Here is a 23,718-nt window from a genome sequence, read left to right as displayed (position 1 = left end):
GAAAAGTGTCTTAGGGCATTCAAGAATTTTTCAGCACATCGCTGAGAATAGATTCCACAGGAAAAGGAAACATGAATAGGCAAACAGTGAACTGCAAAATAGGCGGGGATTCACGATGCAGTTCTGGTGGGATGGGAGTTGAGGGGGTTGCGGGAAATGCGGTAGGTTCGGGGGATGATGTTACTCTTTTGTCAAATGTGATCTGGTGAAGCCTTTTGACATTCTTTTGAGAGGCCTACACAAGTCAATTTGACTTGACTTTGAGATAAATGTACTTTTTTTTTCTTGACCACTTTATTGCAGCAGTTGTTTTTCCGCCTAAGAAAAAAAACGCTGGTTAGTTGACATATTTCTGCTATCTTGCTGTAGTTTCTGAAGCAAACTTTACAGAAGCGTCACTCCGATGAGTCTAAACAGCTGCACGGAGAGTGAAAAGGCCAAGCGTAGCCTACTTGCAAGTGCACGACAAGCCCAAACCAGAGTGTGTGTGTGTGTGTGTGTGTGTGTGTGTGTGTGTGTGTGTGTGTGTGTGTGTGGCTCATGCAGTAATTTCAAGCTGAATAATTGGGCCGCGCCAATTAGTCGCCTGGTTCCATGGGTGCTCTTTGCATGCGTGTCGGTTCCAGCCGCGAGCCACGCGGCCCGCAATGACGACTTGATGCTCAGCGTCTTGTTGATTGTAATCAGGATGCGCGTTACGTAAGCATCTGTCAGGGAAAGAGGAGAGGGGTGGTGTTATGGCTCAGGGCCGGGCCTGGTGACATGAAGGCTGGGCAGGGAGAGTGAGAGAGAGCGAGAGAGGTGATGGGAGGAGGAGAAATGATGAAAGAGTGTGGTGCACAGCTGGTGTGAAGGCACGCCGGAGGAGGACATCAGCAGTTCTTCTGTGAAGACGCTTTCAAATTAAGGACATTTTCTCATCTCTGGACCACTTGTGAACTTGCCGTTGCAACTTTCCTCTCAAGAGTCAGCTCGAGGGAACGGTCTGAACATGGAGGTCAGAACGCAGGAAGTGGATGTCCCCCTTGACGACCATGACGCGGTCCACTGAGAGCATGGAGCCCGAGAGAGCGCACAGCCCGAGCAACTTCTTCAACAAGGCGGACGTGCCCGACCACGCGCATTACGTGGTGGCCGCCTTCATCTTGGTGATCGGCACGCTGGGCGTCACTGGCAATGCGCTGGTCATGTTTGCGTTCTATAGGTAAGCAAGGTGGCGGATATACTGTGTTTGACTTATTTCAGTTGGAAGTGGGTCTGTAATAGGCGGAATACGTTCTGACAATACCGATGCAGCAACAGCCATTAAAAGTCAACATACATCAACATCAACATGCTTAACTCCGTAACATTGTTTTCTTTTCTTTGGTACGCTGTTAGGTTTCTATGCGATATTATTGGTGATAGCATGTGTGTTTATTCCCTTCCATGGGTTTTCTGCAAGTACTCTGAATTTCTTCCACATTGCATGCATGCATGTTCCATATCAGCCCCTAATACAATATGCTACACCTAATCTAATTTTATAAAAAAATTGTATAACTGTAGCTAATTTTGATGGAGCTAGTCGTATCACATTGCATTAGAACACATAATGACATACCACACGCAGTCTCATTTGATCAAAGCTTATTTTATTGCGATAAGTTTATTGTCTTGTTTCGCATCTCTTCGTATCGCATTGTATCGCATCACAGCGTATCGTGCTACAAACCATTTCATCTTTTTTGCGTTTGTTTTATCTCAGTCTTATTTTAGTGTATGAATTATTCCCTATACTGTACAGTAATTTCTCGTTTTTCACGGTTAATGGAGAAAGATGGAAATCCGCGCAGTAGGATTGATTACTGTATTGTCTTACTGTATCATGTCGCATTCCTCTTGTATTATATCGTAGTATACCATAACGTAAGGTAGCAAATCGTATTACGCAGTCCGACATTGTTGGTGGCCCGATAGCCCTGGGCCAGTCTCGCGCCACCATGTATCTTACAGACGCTGGCCCGACAGGTCCATAGAAATTTCATTCAAAATAACTGTCTTGCTTTTTTACATCTGCAAAACAATGCGCTACACGGAAGTAATATTTTCAAAAAGTCTTAAATAAAACACCATATATGAAATAATCACTGAAATGTATGATATTATATCAAGAATATACGGGACCTGAACTGATCCTGACAGGGCCACCACAATGTGGCTCCTGCTGGCCCCACGGGGCTTCTGCTCTAAAAGGCTTAATGCCGGACCCTTTATCATATTGTGCTATCAATATTTTTCTGAATGAGTGACTACAAATGTCACACACTCTATGTCCATAAAAATACCCGTAGTTCAATGTACCCTATCGTATTCGACTGTCCAATGAAATTCAAGTGTCTTTAAAAGTTGTATTTTTATCGCAGATTAAATAACCAAATAAAATTAATCTGTTTCCCTATATGAAGGAATAAAATCATGTATATTTCCCTTTTTATTGTAGATTTTCCCTTAAATTTTTCCACAGCATATTTGAATTGCATATTCGGCTCTCTTATTTCCTGTTCCGACTGATGTGAACAGGTTCTTGGAAGAGGAAATGGGTCAGAAGGGGAATTGATGTGTGAGCATGCACTCTCGCAGCATGTGTGCATGTGTGTTTGTGTTAAGGGGATGTTTTCGTCAGGAGCTTTCATACCACCCCCCCCCCCACATCACAGTGACGGATACTGTAGATTAAAACGATTCGCCATTGTGTCCACACACACACACACACACACACACACACACACACACACACACACACACAATATGCACATACATATTACTCGTTCTCATATAGCGAACGCATTCTCTTTGGTTGATGTGCAACACGGTCCTGTGCACTGATTGGATGAATTGAATAATGTAACACACACACACACACACACACACACACACACACACACACACACATTGAAACATGCATGAAAACGTCCACCGTGAGATAATGTGTTCTCTTTAGACTATTGCATCGATGTGCTCGATGTGCATGACCTAAATAATATTCCCGCTCTTACCTAAACTGTGGTGGCAATGCCGGTAACTTTGTAGACTGTGTTAATGTGTCAGTTACCCGAAGTAACAGGGTGCATCCAACAACATTGCAGCCATGCTTGGTTTTTGGCGTTGGTTCCATTTCCGAATGCTTCACTTCGATTAGATTTGAAGTCAAGTACAAGTGTTCAAATAAGCCTTGGAATGAAAATAAAGGCAGCGGTACCATGAGCCAATGTGCTGTTGTTGTTTTTGGAAATAGGATTTGTAGCTTGACTAAGTTTATATTTTTCTTTTTGCCTTGATTTGCGAGCAAAGATTTCAAATTTTTTACTCTTAGGCATATTACAGCACTTTTGGAGCATCTGTAACCTTAGATAACATTTGCAGTGCATTCACTGTTTGGCAAGCACAAGTTACTATTTATAATGGGCTATTAAAACATTAGCTGTGGCCTCATAATTTATCAGACATATGCCAGATGCAGAAAAGATTTAATATTAGTAGTGGGCTCAGTATTTGGTAAGCACTTTAGCGGACAGATCTGATGACAAGCTGACATTTGGGTCACCATCACTCAAAAGTGGTACCAAACAGTTCTGGCTCACACAGGCTTTAGATTCTAATCCAAATTGCACCACTGGCCATCAGAACGAGCGATGCCTAATCCGGAATAATACTTGATGTGAAAACTCGCTTTTCCTCTCTTGTCTTCACAGTGCAAAAATACGTTGCTGTCTTTGAGCACAAGCTACTTTTTATGGTGGGCAAAAGTATCTAATATTTGTTGTCATACTGGCCTGGGTACCCATCCGTCATTGTCAGTCCGTCATTATTTCAAGACAAACTGTCATGGGTCATGCAACGAGGAGTATGTTCGGAAATTCACCCTAACACCAAACACCACACTGCCACACTGTGAGAGTGGTGTGTTTGGAGAGGCAGAGCTTGCTAAAAAAGTCTTTCCAAATGCACCTGAGAGTGGATTTACTCACATCTTCTGGTGAAATATAATATAGCTTTTTTGGACGTTTATTTTCTACTGTAGTAAACAGTGCCAACGGGCCACATATTATTCATTTTGAAGAGAAATTTGAACAAGGGCACCACTTGGCCCTGAGGCCGGACTTTGGACATGGTTTATAGTATAAACTAGTATAAAACTAAGTGCTTACCAAATACTGAGCCCACTACTAATATTAAATCTTTTCTGCATCTGGCATATGTCTGATAAATTATGAGGCCACAGCTAATGTTTTAATAGCCCATTATAAATAGTAACTTGTGCTTGCCAAACAGTGAATGCACTGCAAATGTTATCTAAGGTTACAGATGCTCCAAAAGTGCTGTAATATGCCTAAGAGTAAAAAATTTGAAATCTTTGCTCGCAAATCAAGGCAAAAAGAAAAATATAAACTTAGTCAAGCTACAAATCCTATTTCCAAAAACAACAACAGCACATTGGCTCATGGTACCGCTGCCTTTATTTTCATTCCAAGGCTTATTTGAACACTTGTACTTGACTTCAAATCTAATCGAAGTGAAGCATTCGGAAATGGAACCAACGCCAAAAACCAAGCATGGCTGCAATGTTGTTGGATGCACCCTGTTACTTCGGGTAACTGACACATTAACACAGTCTACAAAGTTACCGGCATTGCCACCACAGTTTAGGTAAGAGCGGGAATATTATTTAGGTCATGCACATCGAGCACATCGATGCAATAGTCTAAAGAGAACACATTATCTCACGGTGGACGTTTTCATGCATGTTTCAATGTGTGTGTGTGTGTGTGTGTGTGTGTGTGTGTGTGTGTGTGTGTGTGTTACATTCCTCCAAGCGTCTCCTGAATGTTTCGTACTTCGTAACCCGCTTCGTTTAATGAGATACACTTCATTTTCTCTTCCGCGGCCATTACCGCTCCTCTTTGTTTGGATGCCATGCTCTAATATAGGATGTAAAAATTTCGCAATTCCAGTAAAACTCACTGCAACAAAGAGTCGCTTGCATGTCGCCGTTTTGGATCCAATGACAGAAAATAGCGGTGGGGATACATCTATTTCGTCGTATCGAGCGCGACTTACTTGAGTTAGTGCTACTCCGGGCTTCCGTATCGTCTCCCCCTCCCTCCTTGTGCTCTGCGACTTCAAGTAACTGCGCCACCTGGCGTTTAAATGCCTGTATTACAAGTCCAAATGAAATGAATGCAATAATTTAAATCGAACCTTAATTGTGTACTGTACCAACCTTCGGCGGGCCGGATTAAAAAGACCAACGGGCCGGATCCGGCCCGCGGGCCGTAGTTTGCCCATTCTGGTTTATACAGTAAGAGGAAATAGGAGAAGATTGGTGGCTGCCACTATTTGGCAAGCCATGTTCATGTTTATAATGGAGAAGGAAGGAAACATCATTAGTTAATATTGATTTGAAAGATCACCATTTGGCAAACACAAGCTACTATTTATAAAGTGCAAAAGGATATATAGACCAGGGAGGTCAAAACTATGGCCAGGAGGCCATTTGTGGCCCGCCTTCTATTTTTTTAGCAGCACACAGCATATTATCAAAATAACATTTGGCATGGCTCGCATCACTATTTTATTTATTTGCTTATCAGGAGGGTGGGAACTGTGAGTCCCTAATTCCAGCAAACTACGAATTTATCACAATGTGTTGTGTTTATTGTTTTACTTTATGTTAACTGTTTTGTTCAGCGCTTTGTTACAGCTGCAGCTGTTGTGAAAGCGCGATATAAATCAGGATGTATTGTATTGTTTTGTAGTTGCTATTCAAAACTTGTCTTAATGTAGAGCTTTTCTAAATAGAGTAATCCCTTGTTTTTCGTGGGTAATTGGTATTGGACCCTCCTGCGAAAAGTGAAAAACCGCATAGTAGGATTTGGCTTTCTGCAGAATAAAAAATGCTGGTCCTGTCATGTTCCATGATGTTTTTTGATTTTCTTTGTTTTATTAGCAGGACAATTATTGCTCTTTCTGTGGCTTTTCCTAGTTTTGTGTTGTTTTTCGGTGGCCAAATTGTACAACTGTACAAATTTTCATCATTTACTGCCTTGTAATAAATTGTACGTTAAGAACATCTCATTTGTGTGTGTGTGCAGCAACAAAAAGCTTCGCAGCCTGCCCAACTATTTCATCATGAACCTGGCAGTAAGCGACTTCCTCATGGCCTTCACGCAGTCACCAATCTTCTTCATCAACTGCCTCTACAAAGAATGGGTGTTTGGAGAGATGGGTAATTTCATCCTACATCATACGTACTTCCAAACCAACATCCAAAGTATTAAACATCTGGATTGCCACACAGGTTGTAAAATGTATGCTTTCTGCGGTGCCTTGTTTGGCATCGCCTCCATGATAAACCTGCTGGCCATCTCCATCGACCGTTACATGGTGATCACCAAACCATTGCAGACCATCCACTGGAGCTCCAAGAAAAGAACCACGCTGGCCATCATCTCTGTCTGGCTCTATGCACTGGCCTGGAGTCTGGCTCCTCTTGTTGGATGGAGTGAGTCCCTTTCCGCCGTCGACCACATTTAACGCCAGATAAAGCACATTAACTCAGCCAAGCAAACACTGAATACATTGTATGTCATCAGTATAAATTTAGACAAGTACATAGAAAATTGCTTTGCGGATTTCCATAAAACTTTATTTGGCGTCACTATTTGGCAAACACAGGCTATAGTTAACAGCATACAAAATAATGATGCACTTGCTGTGGGCGTGGTATGTGGCAAACATAAGCTATGCTTTTTACAATGGGCAGAGGGATGTATCAACGGCTATGAGCTCATGATTTGGCAAAGATAAAGCACATTTATCTCCGCCAAACATACAGTATACATGTAGTGTACTGCGTGTCGCGAGCATGGAATTAAAAAGCAAAACAATACAATTGCAGTGGTTCTTAACCTGTGATGCATGTGAATCCATGTAGTACATATTTGTCCGAACACTTTTTTTTTTGCTCGACAAAAAAAAAAAAAAAAAAACACGATGTACAATCACGAGTCAGTGAGCTAAATTTCCCACAGCACTGATTGAACAAGCAATGTAATGTGATCATCTGCAGCCAGTGATGGCCAAGCGGGGATGTCATAACTAATTGACATGTTGAGTTGGGTGTGTCTTAACCTCCATGGCAGAGGCTCCATCGAACCCCTGAGATCGATTCACCGAACCCCTGGTGTTCGATCGAACCCCGGTTAAGAACCACTGCATCATTGCTTCCCGTAAATTGTTTGAACTCACTACATGCTACTATTTATAGCAGGGACAGTGATGTAACTTTGGCTGTGGGTACACTACTTGGCAAGTAAAAGCTATTATTTAACTGGCAAAAGATCAAAATTTTAGTTGTGGGATCACTATTTGGCAAGCACAACCCACTATTTATAGCAAGCAAAATAATGTCACTTCAGTTGTGGTGGCCTGGTGCACTTTGTGGCAAACACACAATCCTAATTATTCATTCATTCATTTTCCGATCCGCTTTATCCTCACAAGGGTCGCAAGGGGTGCTGGAGCCTACCCCAGCCATCTTCGGGCAGTAGACGGGGGACACCCTGAACCGGTTGCCAGCCAATCGCAGGGCACACACAGATGAACAACCGTACACGCTCACACTCACACCTAGGGACAATTTTGAGTGTTCAATCAGCCTACCATGCATGTTTTTGGAATGTGGGAGGAAACCGCAGTACCCGGAGAAAACCCACGCAGGCCTGGGGAGAACGTGCAAACTCCACACAGGGAGGCCGGAGCTGGAATTGAACCTCTGCACTGTGAGGTCAACGTGCTAACCACTGGACCACCAGGCCGCCCCAATCCTAATTAGAACAAGCAAAATTTTATAACATTAGTTCGGCGCTTACGATTTGGCAAGTACAAACTCGTAAATATAATGGGCAAAGTTATCCAAAATTTGCTGTTGGCTCTCGATTTGTCAAGCACAAGATATTGGTACAATCAACAAAAGAGTGGAACTTTAGCAGTGTTCTTACCATTTGGCAAGCACAGATTATTGTTCATAACGTCGAATATGACTTTTATTTAATGATGAACTTTGGGCTCACTATTTGGCAAGCATTCTATAACTTTATATAAAATTAAGTAATCATAGCTGTGATCTCGTTATTCGGCAAACACAAGCTACCATTTATAAAGGGTAATAAAAAGATGTTATTTAATCATTAGCTTTGGACAAGCACACGGCACTGTTTACAACAGTTAAAACAATGTATCTTTAATAGTTAGTTCTGTGCTGGCTTTCAGCAAGCAAATAATTGTGGGCTCATTATTTGACAAGTGAGCACTACTCTTTATATTTAGTCAAAGTAATATAACCTTATTCAATAATAACCTGTGGACTCACATTTCGCCAAGCAAAATCTCCTTTTTATAATTTGCAGAAGGACCTAACAGCTGTGGATCACAATTTGGCGAACATAAGCTACAATTTACAATGAGGGAAAGGACATTGTTATTTGATAATGAACTTTGGACTCACCATTTTGGAAACAGGCGCTTATCCAGTGATATATAGTTGTTTCGATCAGAATTATTGCTGTAATTTTTTAGTGATGACAGCTACATCCTTAATTTTCATTTTACTTTGTGTAGGCTCTTACATCCCCGAGGGCCTGATGACATCATGCACTTGGGATTACGTCACATACACAGCGGCCAACCGGAGCTACACCATGATGCTCTGCTGCTTTGTCTTCTTCATCCCGCTTCTTATCATCTTCTACTGCTACCTATTGATTTTTCTGGCTGTCAGGAAGACCAGCAGGTGAGCAGGAGGCTGAAGTCATGTTTGTGGTATACCGATACCTCAACTTGCGAGTGATAAAGCAAATTGATATTTTGCTTCTTACTATGACCAAAAATTGGACCTGTATTACAGTATATTGTACTTTGCTATATTTCTTATTTTAAAAATTATGTTGGTGTTTTTTTTAGACATTTGGAAAGAAGACATTTCCATTCATTTTATTGGGGAAAGTTGATTTGCCATACAAGTGATTTGAGTCACGATCATGGTCACCGAACTGCTCAAATTCAAGGTGCCAATGAACTGCTAAACGCTGAACTAATGTTCTTGTCTTCAGGGAGGTAGAGAGACTTGGCACCCAGGTGAGGAAATCCACATTAATCCATCAGAAATCCATCAGAAGTGAATGGAAACTGGCCAAGATCGCCTTTGTGGTCATTGTGGTTTATGTCCTCTCCTGGTCACCGTACGCCTGCGTCACACTCATTTCATGGGCCGGGTAAGACTGCTTTAATAAACTACATCAAGACAAATTGGTAATGAATGACTTTGTTGACCTAATTGAATTAAAATAATGTACATGTATGTTAAGGCTCTCAAACGCTCAACCAAAACCGACTCACTAGTGCCCCCTAGAAAGTTTGAAAAAAAGACGATGGGCGAACAGGAGTAGATGGGGGGGGGGGGTGTTTCAAGTGTTTTTAATCCGCTCAAACAGCCTTTGCCCATATAAACACAGTTGGTGAAATTGTGAACAATATATGAATATATTACTCAATATCGGATTTCTACTCATTCAAAGGGGAAGTCACCAACACACAGATGGATTTAATCTACATTTTCAGATAATCCCTGAACGCGCATGACCCAATGATTATGTAACAAAACATCAAGAGATCAGGGTTAACTTTGAGCTGTTGGATTCATCTTTTTTCATGCTCTACTAAATTAAAAAAAAGGACATTTAGCTGATGTTAACATTTTATAGTGACAATGGAAATGCTGCATATGATTCAACCTGATTTTATCTCTTTGTTTTATCCAGCCATGCCAACATCTTGTCGCCATACTCCAAGTCTGTTCCAGCTATCATAGCAAAAGCCTCCACGATCTACAATCCTTTCATCTATGCCATCATTCATAATAAATACAGGTAATCAGCTCAATCGGAGCCTCCTATCGTGAAACCTCAAACAGCTGGCTGCACTCTAACAGACACGTTCCACAATTAAGCAGTTCATTTTACTTTGTGTAGGCTCTTACATCCCCGAGGGCCTGATGACATCATGCACTTGGGATTACGTCACATACACAGCGGCCAACCGGAGCTACACCATGATGCTCTGCTGCTTTGTCTTCTTCATCCCGCTTCTTATCATCTTCTACTGCTACCTATTGATTTTTCTGGCTGTCAGGAAGACCAGCAGGTGAGCAGGAGGCTGAAGTCATGTTTGTGGTATACCGATACCTCAACTTGCGAGTGATAAAGCAAATTGATATTTTGCTTCTTACTATGACCAAAAATTGGACCTGTATTACAGTATATTGTACTTTGCTATATTTCTTATTTTAAAAATTATGTTGGTGTTTTTTTTAGACATTTGGAAAGAAGACATTTCCATTCATTTTATTGGGGAAAGTTGATTTGATATACAAGTGATTTGAGTCACGATCATGGTCACCGAACTGCTCAAATTCAAGGTGCCAATGATGCTAAACGCGCTGAACTAATGTTCTTGTCTTCAGGGAGGTAGAGAGACTTGGCACCCAGGTGAGGAAATCCACATTAATCCATCAGAAATCCATCAGAAGTGAATGGAAACTGGCCAAGATCGCCTTTGTGGTCATTGTGGTTTATGTCCTCTCCTGGTCACCGTACGCCTGCGTCACACTCATTTCATGGGCCGGGTAAGACTGCTTTAATAAACTACATCAAGACAAATTGGTAATGAATGACTTTGTTGACCTAATTGAATTAAAATAATGTACATGTATGTTAAGGCTCTCAAACGCTCAACCAAAACCGACTCACTAGTGCCCCCTAGAAAGTTTGAAAAAAAGACGATGGGCGAACAGGAGTAGATGGGGGGGGGGGGGGTTTCAAGTGTTTTTAATCCGCTCAAACAGCCTTTGCCCATATAAACACAGTTGGTGAAATTGTGAACAATATATGAATATATTACTCAATATCGGATTTCTACTCATTCAAAGGGGAAGTCACCAACACACAGATGGATTTAATCTACATTTTCAGATAATCCCTGAACGCGCATGACCCAATGATTATGTAACAAAGGGGGGGGGGGGTGTTTCAAGTGTTTTTAATCCGCTCAAACAGCCTTTGCCCATATAAACACAGTTGGTGAAATTGTGAACAATATATGAATATATTACTCAATATCGGATTTCTACTCATTCAAAGGGGAAGTCACCAACACACAGATGGATTTAATCTACATTTTCAGATAATCCCTGAACGCGCATGACCCAATGATTATGTAACAAAACATCAAGAGATCAGGGTTAACTTTGAGCTGTTGGATTCATCTTTTTTCATGCTCTACTAAATTAAAAAAAAGGACATTTAGCTGATGTTAACATTTTATAGTGACAATGGAAATGCTGCATATGATTCAACCTGATTTTATCTCTTTGTTTTATCCAGCCATGCCAACATCTTGTCGCCATACTCCAAGTCTGTTCCAGCTATCATAGCAAAAGCCTCCACGATCTACAATCCTTTCATCTATGCCATCATTCATAATAAATACAGGTAATCAGCTCAATCGGAGCCTCCTATCGTGAAACCTCAAACAGCTGGCTGCACTCTAACAGACACGTTCCACAATTAAGCAGTGGGTCAATAAAGACCTTCTTTATATGATACGTCTGCATCCACTGGATACAATGGCAGAGGATGGGGCATGGTTTTGTACATCACGTCCTAAAGGTCATCTTGCATTCTGTAAATTTTGCACTGTCTGTATATGTTTTTCTCATTTCTGCTGCTTTCAGGATGACTCTGGCAGAGAAGTTTCCCTGCTTGTGGTTTCTGTCTCCCACCCCTCGAAAGGAGTGTATCTCCTCCTCATCCATCAGCGAATGCTCCTTCAGGGACTCCACCATCAGTCGCCAGTCCACCGCGTCCAGGACTCACTTCATCAGAGCGTCCTCCAAACCGACTGACATGGTAGATAAACACGACTTAAGTATTTGCATTGTGCCACAACAAAGAAAATAAAATTCTATGGAAAAGAAAATTACATTCAACCCAAAAGCAATGCTGCATGCTGCACGAGAAAACCTGAAATGAAACAAATTACAACTTTAACAAAATATATGGCAAACAAAATACAAATCAGTATGGTCAGAGGGTGGTGTAGCAAAGAGCAAACTTCGAAAGAAACAGATAAATGCTACGCTAAATGAACAAAACCTATGGTAAACAAAATACAATATAATATGGTCTTAACAGAAACAAATCACTTCATTAATGGAGCATATTCAAATCTCAACTCAACTTTATTCAAACATTTTTAACAATGTAAACCAGAGCAAAAGTACAGTTTTTTTTTTTTTTTAATGATGTGGAATCGAAAATTGAGTTATTGATTCTTAATGAATGTGTCCACATCGGTTGTATAACCTATTGCAGGTCCCAAGGGATGTGGAGATGGAGTCTTTCGGAAGGAAGTCGGGAGATTCCTTTCGGAGTCTGTCATCCTACCATCAGTCCAGCAGACGCAGCTCCTGCAGGAGGCCACTGGAGCACAAGACCACCCATAAAGTGGAGAAGGTTGGTTTGAGGATATACAGTAGACCACTGGTGTCAAACTCAAGGCTAGGGGGCCAGATCTGGCCCGCTACGACATTTTATTTGGCCCGCAAAAGCAAATCATATGTGTCATCTTCCATCATCCTTGCTAAAATCTGTACCGAAATTGCCACGTGTAATAAATAACATTGAGATTTTGCAACCATTTTATTACCCCGTTTACACTCACTTGAACAATAATTGAACAAACTATTATAGTTGACTGTTAGACTATCACTGTCTCATTGCATGTACTGTACTCTCACATTCTTATTGCTCATGCACATATGTTTCTTTCTGTTTGTTTTTGTTTTTTTGTTTTGTATTTGTTTCCACCACCAGCATCCATGTACCATGACTGAGTCATCAGGCAACTGTGACCATGAACTGGTTTCTAGCACGCTCACCAGCGCCACTCTCCCCCTACTAGTTCTTACCAGGAGGCGTAGTCGCAGTCTGACCCACAAAGACTCAAAGAGGGACAAAACCATTCCCGACAGGCCGCAAGGCTGCAAGAGCAACTCGGCTGACTCCCTGTGCATCGGACGAGCCTCGACGGCCGAGCCGCAGGCATCGCAGCAGCAGGGTGTCCCTCGAATTGTTGTCATCAGCCCCACGTCCGAGAGCAGACTGGTCCAGCAGGACAGCCTCTGTTTGGAGGAGGCGATGGCAAACAACGTTTTGGTTAGTCTGAACTTCTCGTCTGAGGTGTTGGAAGCGGTGGAGTTGCTATCCTGACTTGTTTGAAGACGTTTTGGCTCTTCCCCATCCTCCTTGTTGCGTCGCTGCAGTTTTTTTAAAGGCTTCATCTTTCACATTGTCAATGTACAGTATTTCAATCGTTCAGTGATTTGTGGTACTCTAATGAGTTTGGCAAAAAGCATACAGTCCTCTGAGCCCCAAACCCTAAACCTTGGACAGTTTACCAGTAAACTGTTGAATGTTGGTCATTTGGCAGAAATCAAATTCCACACTAAGTCAGCTGTGTGAAACCCTGAACAACACCGGAAGAAAAAAAAGGCAATCAAGGGTACAGGTAATGATAAACTGGCCTTAATGCTCCTGCACTAGGTGCAAATATACAAAGTTTGAGGGAATTTGGAGTCTAACCTTAGATTTAGAGTTCGAAGATACGGTGAGAGTTAAGGTAGCTCAGAGCAAACGGGTCGAGCAGTCCACGAGCCAGCCTGCCTCTGCTTTGAGGAGGAGATGGCGAACAATGTAAATTGGTCTGAACTCCTCATAAGAGAATGTGAAGGTACTGGAGGCACTATCCTGACCTGTCAGAGGAATTTATTTCCACCCCCTCCGCAACTGGATCATCTGTTGCTGCTACGAACTACCCTTTTGTAAAGGTTTGATCTGTCAAGTTGTCGTTGGAGTCTAATCCATCAATTTGCTGGACTAAACCGACTTTGGGCAACTGGCAGACCATGCAAAGCCCTAAAACAAGGTATGATTGCTTGTCAACAGTCTGGGTCACCGAACGGAAAATGCTCCCATGTCAACTGCTATGTGAAGCACTACACAACACATGAGGTTAATAGTCAATCAAAGGTACATGCAGCAATGGAGTGGCCCTGGTGCTGCAGGACTGGATACAAATGTACCTAGCTTGAAGGAAATTGCAGCCTTGGGTTGAGAGTTCGACCTTGGCGTTTGAGTTAAGGTTAGGTTTAGCGTAGGGGTTAGTGCAAGATGTGAACCGCCCCTTGAAATTCTCAGGTAATCAGATCACTGTGCAGAAATCACTCCCGCACAAAAATGTGAAGGAATACAACACACATGAACAAAAACTGCAATAAAATTTACAGGCATAGATTAATGGGGCCTCATACTCCAAAACTAATTGTGAATGGACAATGTTTGAAGGATATTTGAGACAAGAAGTAGGGTTCGGGGTGAAGGGTTAATTTTAGAGTTAGGGGTCTGAGAGCAGACCGGCTCATCGGGACAGTCTCTGCTTGAAGGAGGTAAATGGCATTTTGGTTAGTCTGGACTTTTCTCCAGAGGGCTTATATGCAGCAGACTCTCTATCCTGATCAAAAGGAGGACTTTATCAGCTTTTCTCCACACCTTGCAAAACTAGACTCTCTGTTTATTTGCTGCCATATTTTTTTTTTAAAGGTTTCGTCTTTTCACTTTTCTCTGGAGTCCAATTATTCATCAATTTTCTGTATCTCATTGATTTTGGCCAAACAGCAGACTGCCCCCTAACAAACAACTTATTTCCAGTCAACAGGTTTGGTCGAGTCGCTAATCCCACGCAAAGTGCTGTATGAAACACTACACAAAAAAAGCTAGTCTAGCAAAAGGCAAAGAACGCACCCTTACTCCTGGACTGCATGTGAATTTACAGAGTTTGAAGGATATTGGAATTCTAATTTTAGGATTAGAATCAGTTTAATCTTTGTGGGTGAGGAGTTAAGGTTAAGGTTAGGATTGGAGTTTGAGTTTGAGTTAGTGTTGGGTTTGGGAATGTACTGTATAGTTATATGAATGTATAACCTATTCAATTCTCATCATTGTCACTGAGTGGCACTGTGATAAATTAGATAAGGTGGCATTTGGCATTACAAGTTCTCCACCACGCAAAAACTTTGGTCAGGAGCTGGCTGACCATGTAGAATTATTTATATGTTTTGGGGGGGTAATCATGGAACTTCACTGACATACTTGAAAGCCTCACTCATTCGCAGGACTCAATTCAAGTAGGACAAAATCTGTTTCAATCTGTGATTCACAGCATGGGTTCTTGAGACTTTTTTGGTTTGTTTGTTTGTTTTTTGCCTGACCTGTCACCATAGACGTGACTGTTGACTTTCATGAAACAAAAAAAAAATGTAATTGTCTTGTCAGCACTCCTTTTCATGTACCTTTTGGGAGAGACAATCATAAAGAGACTATTGTTGATACAAATCAACTGTGGGTATAGTTATTTAATTTATGTTGCCTGCTTATGTTGAGCCCATTGTATGGATGTAGTGTATAAATTACTATGATCGTCGGTGCACAGGCAGTAAAAACGCACATTTTATATCAAGGCTTTTTTGCTTGTAAAATGTACAGTATGTGACCACTTATACAATAAGACAACAAAGCGTGTTCAGCATAGTAAAATAACAGATGAATAGTTCGCTATCTAATAGCTACACTCCAAATGAAAACAATCTCTTGTTCCACAGTGTAGCTCATTTTATAAACTTTATTTTAACATTTTTATGTCTCAATGATTTGATAAATACATGCATACACAGAGATATACATTTCATGCAACTCATTTGTCATTTTAAGTTTTTGTTTGTTTGTTTGTTTTCCTTTCTTTAAACAAAACAGATGTTTGCACAATATCCACAATGCTATTTTATAAAACACATTTTCTCCTAGAACATGCTGCTGTATTGTCTTCCACGTTTCCTGCAGGCATAATAAATGGCAAAACATTTTCTTTCCAACTTAATTGAGCACTGCATGAGGTATTTTAATGGCTGCTACATTCTGGAAATAACTTGAGAACTGCATGCTGTGAAAAAAAATATCTACAATTGCTGGGAAAAAAAACTATTTGAGTCAAAAGTAAAAAAAGTATACCATATTACCTTTATATTTTGGGAGGGGAAATTTTCACGTCCACAAATCTACATTTCTAAAATCAGTTACTAATATTTAAATTAAGGATCTAATAACAAATCAGAAATGTAGGTCGGTGATTGATTAAGAAATGTTTAACAGATTGGTTTGACTTTTTTAAGGGATTAGCAGTGTAAATTGGAATGACTGAGATCTGACCCATGTAGCCAACCGAGGTGCGGGGGGCTGAACACTCTTTTGCTTACATTAACTCTTAAAAATATAATCTTTTGGAACGGACCAACACATCTTTCATCGACAACACGGGCGCCTTTTTATTACGTCACTTCACGCATGACTAGTCAGCTGTTGCTGCGTGAAGTTCTTGCACCATCTCCGTTTTTGACAGGTAAGTAATACTACTCACACAAGTATGGCTTTAAATTGAATTGTTAACTTTCTAAAACTCAGATGAAGCATCAAAATTGGTTAAAATCTTTGAACCGAAATGGTTTAGTCACTAGTTACCAGTTTTAGGCGTCGGTTCTCTCACTCCGGCTCAAATGACAGTCAGCTGCTAAGTTACTTTAAAATGATGCTAGCAAGTAGCAATGCTAATAAGACACGAACAAACTTTCTCAACATTTTGGATGTCGGCGTAGCTTGAAGAGTGACGCGATCAAGTGTGTAGTGTGTCAAAGTCTAACATTGAGTTAACGTCGGTTGTTTAATTGTACGAGGATGTTGTGTGAGGAAGTCCGGCAGAGTTATTTGGACAACTTGTAAATTTTTTCGGTCCTCTCTGTTTTGACTTTTGTGTCAGTGCCTGGAACAACTATTGCCATTTTGCGAACAATATTGGAAAAAAAGTCAATCAAAAATGAATCAATGGAATATAAATTTGTTGTTTGGTTTTACAATGTATTGGTCTTTTCTTTGCATAATATATTGTATTAAATATTTCTATAGTATTGATTAATACACAGCATGGTAAAACTCGGGCTGAACGATTATGGAAAAGAATCAAATTTTTCAAGATCTTTTTTAAAAGTATTTTTCCACAAACAATCTTCGTTACAGCAAACAATATCAGATATATTCTGCATTATAGGATACACATATGAAGCATTAATTAGTCTGAGACAAAGCTTATCTACCACAATCACAGGTATAAACTTACCAAATACTTTGATGTGCAGTCTTTTGACCCTTCACCACTGTAACATAATCCTGCCACACATGACATGCGGTGTGAACATAATTCCAGACTGTAAATCAGTAAGATATAACACAAAATAAAGTGCATATTACAACAAAAATTTGTACAAAAAAATGTATCTCAAGCCAGTAACATCACATGCTAACGTGTAGGAAAGTAAGTTTTATAACTTTTTTTGACAAAACATATTTATATTTCCAAATGAATAAGAAGTTTATTTTTTTAATTTATACGTTTTTTTAAAGGTCAGATATGTTAGGTTTTGGAAATATTGTAATTTTTTGTTTTATGTGCAAGATAATAAAAAATTAGAGAAAGTAATGACGTGTCAATTTTGGAAGATCGTAACACTGAGCTCAGTGTCACATATTATCACTATCCAACGAAAACCACGTAGCTCCAAAATGTTTTTCATTGTTTTTGTAGTTCCTTATGTCCACCAAGAAGCTTGATTTCATCTCCCATAGAAAACAGGAAGGAGTGATTGACACGCACAATGTGGACGGACAAGCAGCGAGGGATTCGACTGTCTCAGCAGGAGCTCCTGTGCAAGAACTCCTGTGGTTACTATGGCAACCCTGCATGGCAGGGTTTCTGCTCTAAGTGCTGGAGGGAGCGAGTGCGGCCTGCCGAAGCCCGCCGACAAGACAACAGGTAAACCTGTACAGGGAGCATTTGAAGAACGTTCTCTCTTTATAGTCATACAAGTGGAAAAAGAATGGAACAAAGAAGTTGACCAATGTAAAAGTTAGATGCATTCCAGACTCACCCAAAATATCTGAAAACCTGTGAGAGAGCAAGTTTCTGATCTCTCTGACTTCCTGTTGGTGACTTCTTGCAGAGCGGGTGCTGACAGCACACCACCAACCTTCTCCAAATTTGAGGAGAAGAAGAATATGGAGAAGGGTCGTCGTATCAACACCATGAGGAGACTCTTCTGGGGCAGCCCGTCCCCTCCCAAAGCTGGTAGGAACATTATCAACAACACAATTCAGGTGACGCGCAGTAAATAAACCACGGTTCTGCCTCGCCAGGATGGCTGATTTCAAATGAATTCACCACGCTCCTCTTTGGTTATTTGTTTCTTTTTATTTCAATTTACTCCTCTTTCGTCTTGACTTGAAATTAAGAGTTATTTGTAATCATTGGTTTTAAATATAATAATATTGGAGTTGAATTTGCAGCTGGGGTTTTTTTTGTATCTTTGGTTTTTTTTGTTTTGTTTTTGGGGGGGGTTGTTTTTTTTTTTGTATCTTTTTTTTTTTTTTTTTTTTTGTTTGTTTTTTGTTTTTTTGTGACCCTTAGAGTCCATGGCACCCTTAGCATCTGGCGAGCTTACTCAATGGGCAAGCCTGCTTGCAATGCAAATTAAAGCTCCTCCAGTCATAGGTTCTTTCAAAGACTGGCTGTGAAATGTTTGTCCACAGACTGTAAAGGATACTTAAAAGCACAAATTTGAGGTTATTCCTTTGCCAGCTATGAAACTTCTTTGGTTGCTCTTCCTCCCACCACTCCCTTTAGAACCTTCCGACAGTCAGATGAATGTGTTAAAAGCCTTCCAGAAGCTGGAACCCGGAGACTTCACCGGGTTCTTAAAAACACTCCGCAGCCCGTCCTCCCAGCGTCTGCAGTCCCGTTGCACAGCCTTCCTCAACACAATGGAAGCTTACCATGTAATCACCATCTCATATTGAGAGAAGGAGAATGTGGCGTTGGGTTGTTCTGACCGCGTGTTTTTATGTAGGCTCTGCCAGTGCAGAAGCAGTCGGACCTTGTGCAAGACTTCTACCAGTCCTTTGCCGACTATTTCAGCAGTGAGTGCCCATCACCTCATTGCCATTCAAGTCGTTCATTTAAGCCAACCTCGAAATTGTGGATTTACTTGTGGGTTTGTTTTTTTTCTTATTTTTCTTTTCAGGGTTTTCAGAAGCCGAGCTCACTCAGACGATGGAGCATGTGGAGAAGCTCATCATGACGCGCTTGCACAAGTGGGTATTCTGCCATGACAGCTGTGACGACGAGCAGAAGGACCTGATTTTGCAAAGGAGGATACGGTTAGTTTTGCCCCATACTTTGTTGTTTTTAATTCCTGAGGTTTCTTTGTTTAGTTGCATGTTTGCGGTGTTTGAATCATCAGCCTGCATTGTTTGGGACGGGTTGGTATTCTTTCCAGGGTGTCCCTATTCAGTTTTAGTTACATTTCTTCCATTTATGAGATTGTAAGAAATAGACATTTTCAATGTTTAACATAAAAAGCGAATTTCCCTCTAATAATCCCTTGCGTTAATAGTTGGCACACACAATTTTCAACATTTGCAATAAAAGATATTTCATTAACTAAAATAATTGAAATTCAGAATGGGCAATTGAAATTAGGTTGTTATAATTCTATTAATTTATTCTTTTTTTTTTCCAAATCGCAACGTGTGTAGTGAAAATATAAACAAATCATGCCTGCAAAAAATAAGGCTAATTTAAAAAATACCTGGTGGGATACATTCTAATCTAAAACACCAAATTTCTAGTTTTTGAGTCCTGTTGGCATCAATATTTGCAGTTAGGTGCTGACTCATTTCCTATTGTATTGCTTTTTGGCAGTTCTTTGAACTGGGTCACCCCGCAGATGCTCAGCGTACCTTTCCCGGACGTGCAGAGCGCCGTCATGGGCGACCCCTTTCTTCCCGCTATAACAGCCATTATCGAGATGGACGCCAAACGCGCCCCTCAGGACAAGCTGGTGTGCGTGTCCAAGTGCAGCCAGCACGTGTTCGAGGCGCTCTCAGCCTCCAACAGTGAGCCAGCCAACGCCGACGACTTCCTGTCTGCCCTGGTCTACGTTGTGCTCAAGGCCAACCCGCCTCGCCTGCACTCCAACATGCAATATGTCATCCGCTTTGGCCTCCCGCATAGCCTAATGGCAGGAGAGAGCGGCTACTACTTCACCAACCTGGTAAGTTTCGTACACGTTTCAAATATTTTCTACTTTGACAAAATAACTGAAAGCATTGAATGAGAAAAGTATTTGTATTTCAACCCAAAGTCCAGACTGTGAGTACTTTTACAACTTCTAAAATGACCCCATTGCTATCATTTGGTTCCAGTCTTGCGCGGTGGCCTTCATTGAAAAACTGGACGGCCCCTCGCTCAACCTCAGCCCGGAGGAGTTTGAGGGCTACATGCGGCGTAGACGGACCCCAGCAGCAGTGGATGGGTTGCGGGAGGTGGCCTGCGAAACGCGCCATCTGCTGGATGAGCTGACGTCCCGACAGGAGCGGCTGGACCGCGGGGTGGATGCCCTCAACGTGCAGTTGCAGACATGGGTGCAGGCAGTTCACGCCCAGATAGACCAGGCCACGTCCGAGCTGGTCCTGGTGCAAGAGGAAGTGACTGATCTCTGTTCATCATCATCGTCACCTTCCTCCTCTGATTCAGCTGTCATAGAGCAAGTAGTGCTTACGGATCAATATGCAGGGCCTCCCGATACAGACTGTTAATCACAACCCTAGAAGGTACTTGCTTTGTTATTCAACCCTCTGTCCTAACTTTATCACTTGATCACAAAAGCACAGGTTGTATTTCCACTTTGTACAAGTGAATTGTTTGTACTTGTTAGCTATTTGTGTGAGCAAAATGAAGAAAGTTTTAAATGCATTCCGTGATTACCAGCAACTGTGATAGCGTACCACTCAGGTTTGTTTGTATGTTTGTTTCCCAAAAAAGAAGTTATAATATATTAAAATGGAGATTTATACAAATCTAAGATGGTCCATAATAGTGCTATATGGGGATGTGAAATAACTAAGCAACCTCTTCCTGTACTTACTTATAAATTGCACTGTTTACATGCATATTTTTGCTTTTGAAGGGTTTCCATAATAAAAATCTGAATTGACTTGATTATGCAAAGTCCTTGGTTATTTTCATGTTTTGGAGGGGAATTCAAGGTTTCTTTCTCTTTTTGTCCCTTCGAATCTAGCAATAAGTTGTACAGAACTATTTTGTTTGGTTGATATCGAAATGCCCTCGTGTGATCAGGAATGACACAGTGGCTGATTATATAACACCGTGAACAAAACAAAAGAAAGCACTGCACACAAGCGCAGAACACAAACTTCAGCCCATTTTTCTTCTAAAATACTCATTTGTCCGACTCCTTATTTAATCTTTAATGACATCACAAGCCCCACTGAGTACACACTCTTTGACGTTTCCCACTCGAGTTTTAAATCTACCCGGACACAATGCGGCGTAACGCACAGGTTTCCCAGGGTGACACAAGACCGTTCCACCTGAATTACAAAATCTGCCCGGACACAATTGTGCTGCACAACTAGGAAGTCGCAATGAAGATGACAAACGAAATTAGTCCAGAAACCTCCATGGATGATGTTAAAAACCTTATTAAAAAGAAAGATGACATCGAAGAGCAGATTAAAGCGTACTACGATGTCCTGGAAGACGTAAGTTGATGGAATATAACCATCAGTTTGTCGCCGATGTTGCGAAGTGGATGTATCTTTGCTGGAGTTTTTGTTTTTATAGCAAGGGGTCGGACTTGATGGTCCCTTGGTGGACGCAGAAGGCTACCCGAGAGCCGACGTCAACTTGTACCAAATAAGAACCGCCAGACACAACATTTCATGTAAGTAATTCAGCTGTTTTTTCTCTCTGGCGTTTTCTACACGATGACGTGACGTCAACTCACTGAACACGTCTTTAAACACAACTTAATCAAGCCTCACAAATGAACAAAACGATGACGGAATACGTATTTGTGTGTGTGTATATATACACACACACACACATATATATTTAGAGTATTAGACATGAAAAAGGATAAGATGCAAGTATTGAAAAATATTGGAGGGGACTACATTTAAGATGAAAAATACAGAATTGTTTGTTTAAAAAAAAAAAAACGTAATAGACACACTGAAATATGAGAACAATGCAGAAAAAATGGCAATTAGGTAAAACCTGCAAACACAAATACTGCATGAAAAGTGGGTTAGAGAGTTATTAGATAAAAAATGTAAAACTATGAGGCAAAAACCTCCAATCGGGAAAAGTATCCCAAAATATTACTTCTAAGACTCGTCGAAAACAACACAATACAAGTATGTGATAACCATCCATCCATCCATCCATTTTCCACCGCTTATCCGGGGTCGGGTCGCGGGGGCAGCAGCTTTAGGAGGGAAGCCCAGACTTCCCTCTCCCCAGCCACTTCTTCGAGCTCTTCCTGGCGGATCCCGAGGCGTTCCCATGCCAGCTGGGTGACATAGTCTCTCCAGCGTGTCCTGGGTCGTCCTCGGGGTCTCCTGCCAGTGGGACATGCCCGGAACACCTCACCAGGGAGGCGTCCAGGAGGCATCCTAATCAGATGCCCGAGCCACCTCATCTGGCTCCTCTCGATGTGGAGGAGAAGCGGCTCTACTCTGAGCCCCTCCCGGATAACCGAGCTTCTCACCTTATCTCTAAGGGAGAGCCCGGATACCCTGCGGAGAAAACTCATTTCGGCCGCTTGTATCCGGGATCTCGTTCTTTCGGTCACGACCCATAGCTCGTGGCCATAGATGAGGGTTGGGACGTAGATCGACCGGTAAATTGAGAGCTTTGCCCTTTCGCTCAGCTCCTTCTTCGCCACGACAGACCGATACAACGTCTGCATCACGGCAGACGCTGCACCGATCCGCCTGTCGATCTCTCGCTCCCTCCTGCCCTCACTCGTGAACAAGACCCCAAGATACTTAAACTCCTCCACTTGGGGCAAGATCTCCTCCCCGACCCGGAGAGGGCACTCCACCCTTTTCCGACTGAGGACCATGGTTTCAGATTTGGAGGTGCTGATCCTCAACCCAACCGCTTCACACTCGGCTGCGAAACGCTCCAGTGAGAGTTGGAGAGCCCTGCTTGAAGGAGCCAACAGTACCACATCATCCGCAAAAAGCAGAGATGCAATACTGAGGCCCCCAAAACGGACCCCCTCAACGCTTCGGCTGTGCCTAGAAATTCTGTCCATAAAGGTGATGAACAGAATCGGCGACAAAGGACAGCCTTGGCGGAGTCCAACCCTCACTGGAAAACAATTGCTGCTGGGGGCAATGAGTATGCCCACATCTGCTCTACGCCTCTCACTGTGGGCAACTCCAGAGTGGAAGAGAGTTCAACCCCTCTCAAGAAAACTGGTACCAGAGCCCAGACTGTGTGTGGAGGCAAGTCCGACTATATCCAGTCGGAACTTCTCTGCCTTGCACACCAGCTCGGGCTCCTTCCCTGCAAGAGAGGTGACATTGCACG

The 23,718-nt window shown here is 41.8% G+C and overlaps 3 protein-coding genes across 4 annotated transcripts in view; all 3 read left to right on the top strand.

Annotated features, from left to right (window-relative positions):
- The first annotated feature begins 849 nt into the window (after positions 1-849).
- LOC109514191 (melanopsin-A-like) lies at positions 850-15,649 on the top strand. The gene is made up of 9 exons (XM_019867053.1): positions 850-1,204; positions 6,135-6,268; positions 6,341-6,544; positions 8,662-8,833; positions 9,153-9,314; positions 9,861-9,968; positions 11,831-12,005; positions 12,471-12,611; positions 12,972-15,649. Exons 1-9 carry the CDS (start codon positions 1,017-1,019, stop codon positions 13,365-13,367), a joined length of 1,680 nt encoding a protein of 559 aa, XP_019722612.1. The 5' UTR covers positions 850-1,016; the 3' UTR covers positions 13,368-15,649.
- Positions 15,650-16,504: 855 nt separating this feature from the next.
- LOC109514187 (rab5 GDP/GTP exchange factor-like) lies at positions 16,505-21,315 on the top strand. 2 transcript variants are annotated; one of them, XM_019867047.1, is made up of 8 exons: positions 16,505-16,608; positions 17,886-18,072; positions 18,260-18,384; positions 18,940-19,091; positions 19,163-19,232; positions 19,337-19,472; positions 20,017-20,368; positions 20,520-21,315. In XM_019867047.1, exons 2-8 carry the CDS (start codon positions 17,915-17,917, stop codon positions 20,910-20,912), a joined length of 1,386 nt encoding a protein of 461 aa, XP_019722606.1. In that variant the 5' UTR covers positions 16,505-16,608; positions 17,886-17,914; the 3' UTR covers positions 20,913-21,315. The 2 variants fall into 2 exon arrangements, with proteins under 2 accessions (XP_019722606.1, XP_019722607.1); XM_019867048.1 differs by lacking the exon at positions 16,505-16,608 and adding an exon at positions 16,619-16,882.
- A 384-nt stretch (positions 21,316-21,699) lies between these two features.
- psmd9 (proteasome 26S subunit, non-ATPase 9) overlaps positions 21,700-23,718 on the top strand; it is a 6,681-nt gene continuing 4,662 nt past the window's right edge. Inside the window, exons 1-2 of the mRNA XM_019867050.1 lie at positions 21,700-21,878; positions 21,961-22,060. Of these exons, the coding sequence (XP_019722609.1) occupies positions 21,762-21,878; positions 21,961-22,060 (217 nt within the window). The 5' untranslated portion in view covers positions 21,700-21,761. The remainder of the gene's footprint in view (positions 21,879-21,960; positions 22,061-23,718) is intronic.

This window comes from Hippocampus comes, unplaced genomic scaffold (assembly GCF_001891065.2).
Source record: "Hippocampus comes isolate QL1 unplaced genomic scaffold, H_comes_QL1_v1.1 scaffold322, whole genome shotgun sequence".
Classification (NCBI taxonomy): Eukaryota; Metazoa; Chordata; class Actinopteri; order Syngnathiformes; family Syngnathidae; genus Hippocampus; species Hippocampus comes.
Note: the sequence above shows the minus strand (reverse complement) of the source record. Positions and strands in the feature narration are given on the sequence as shown.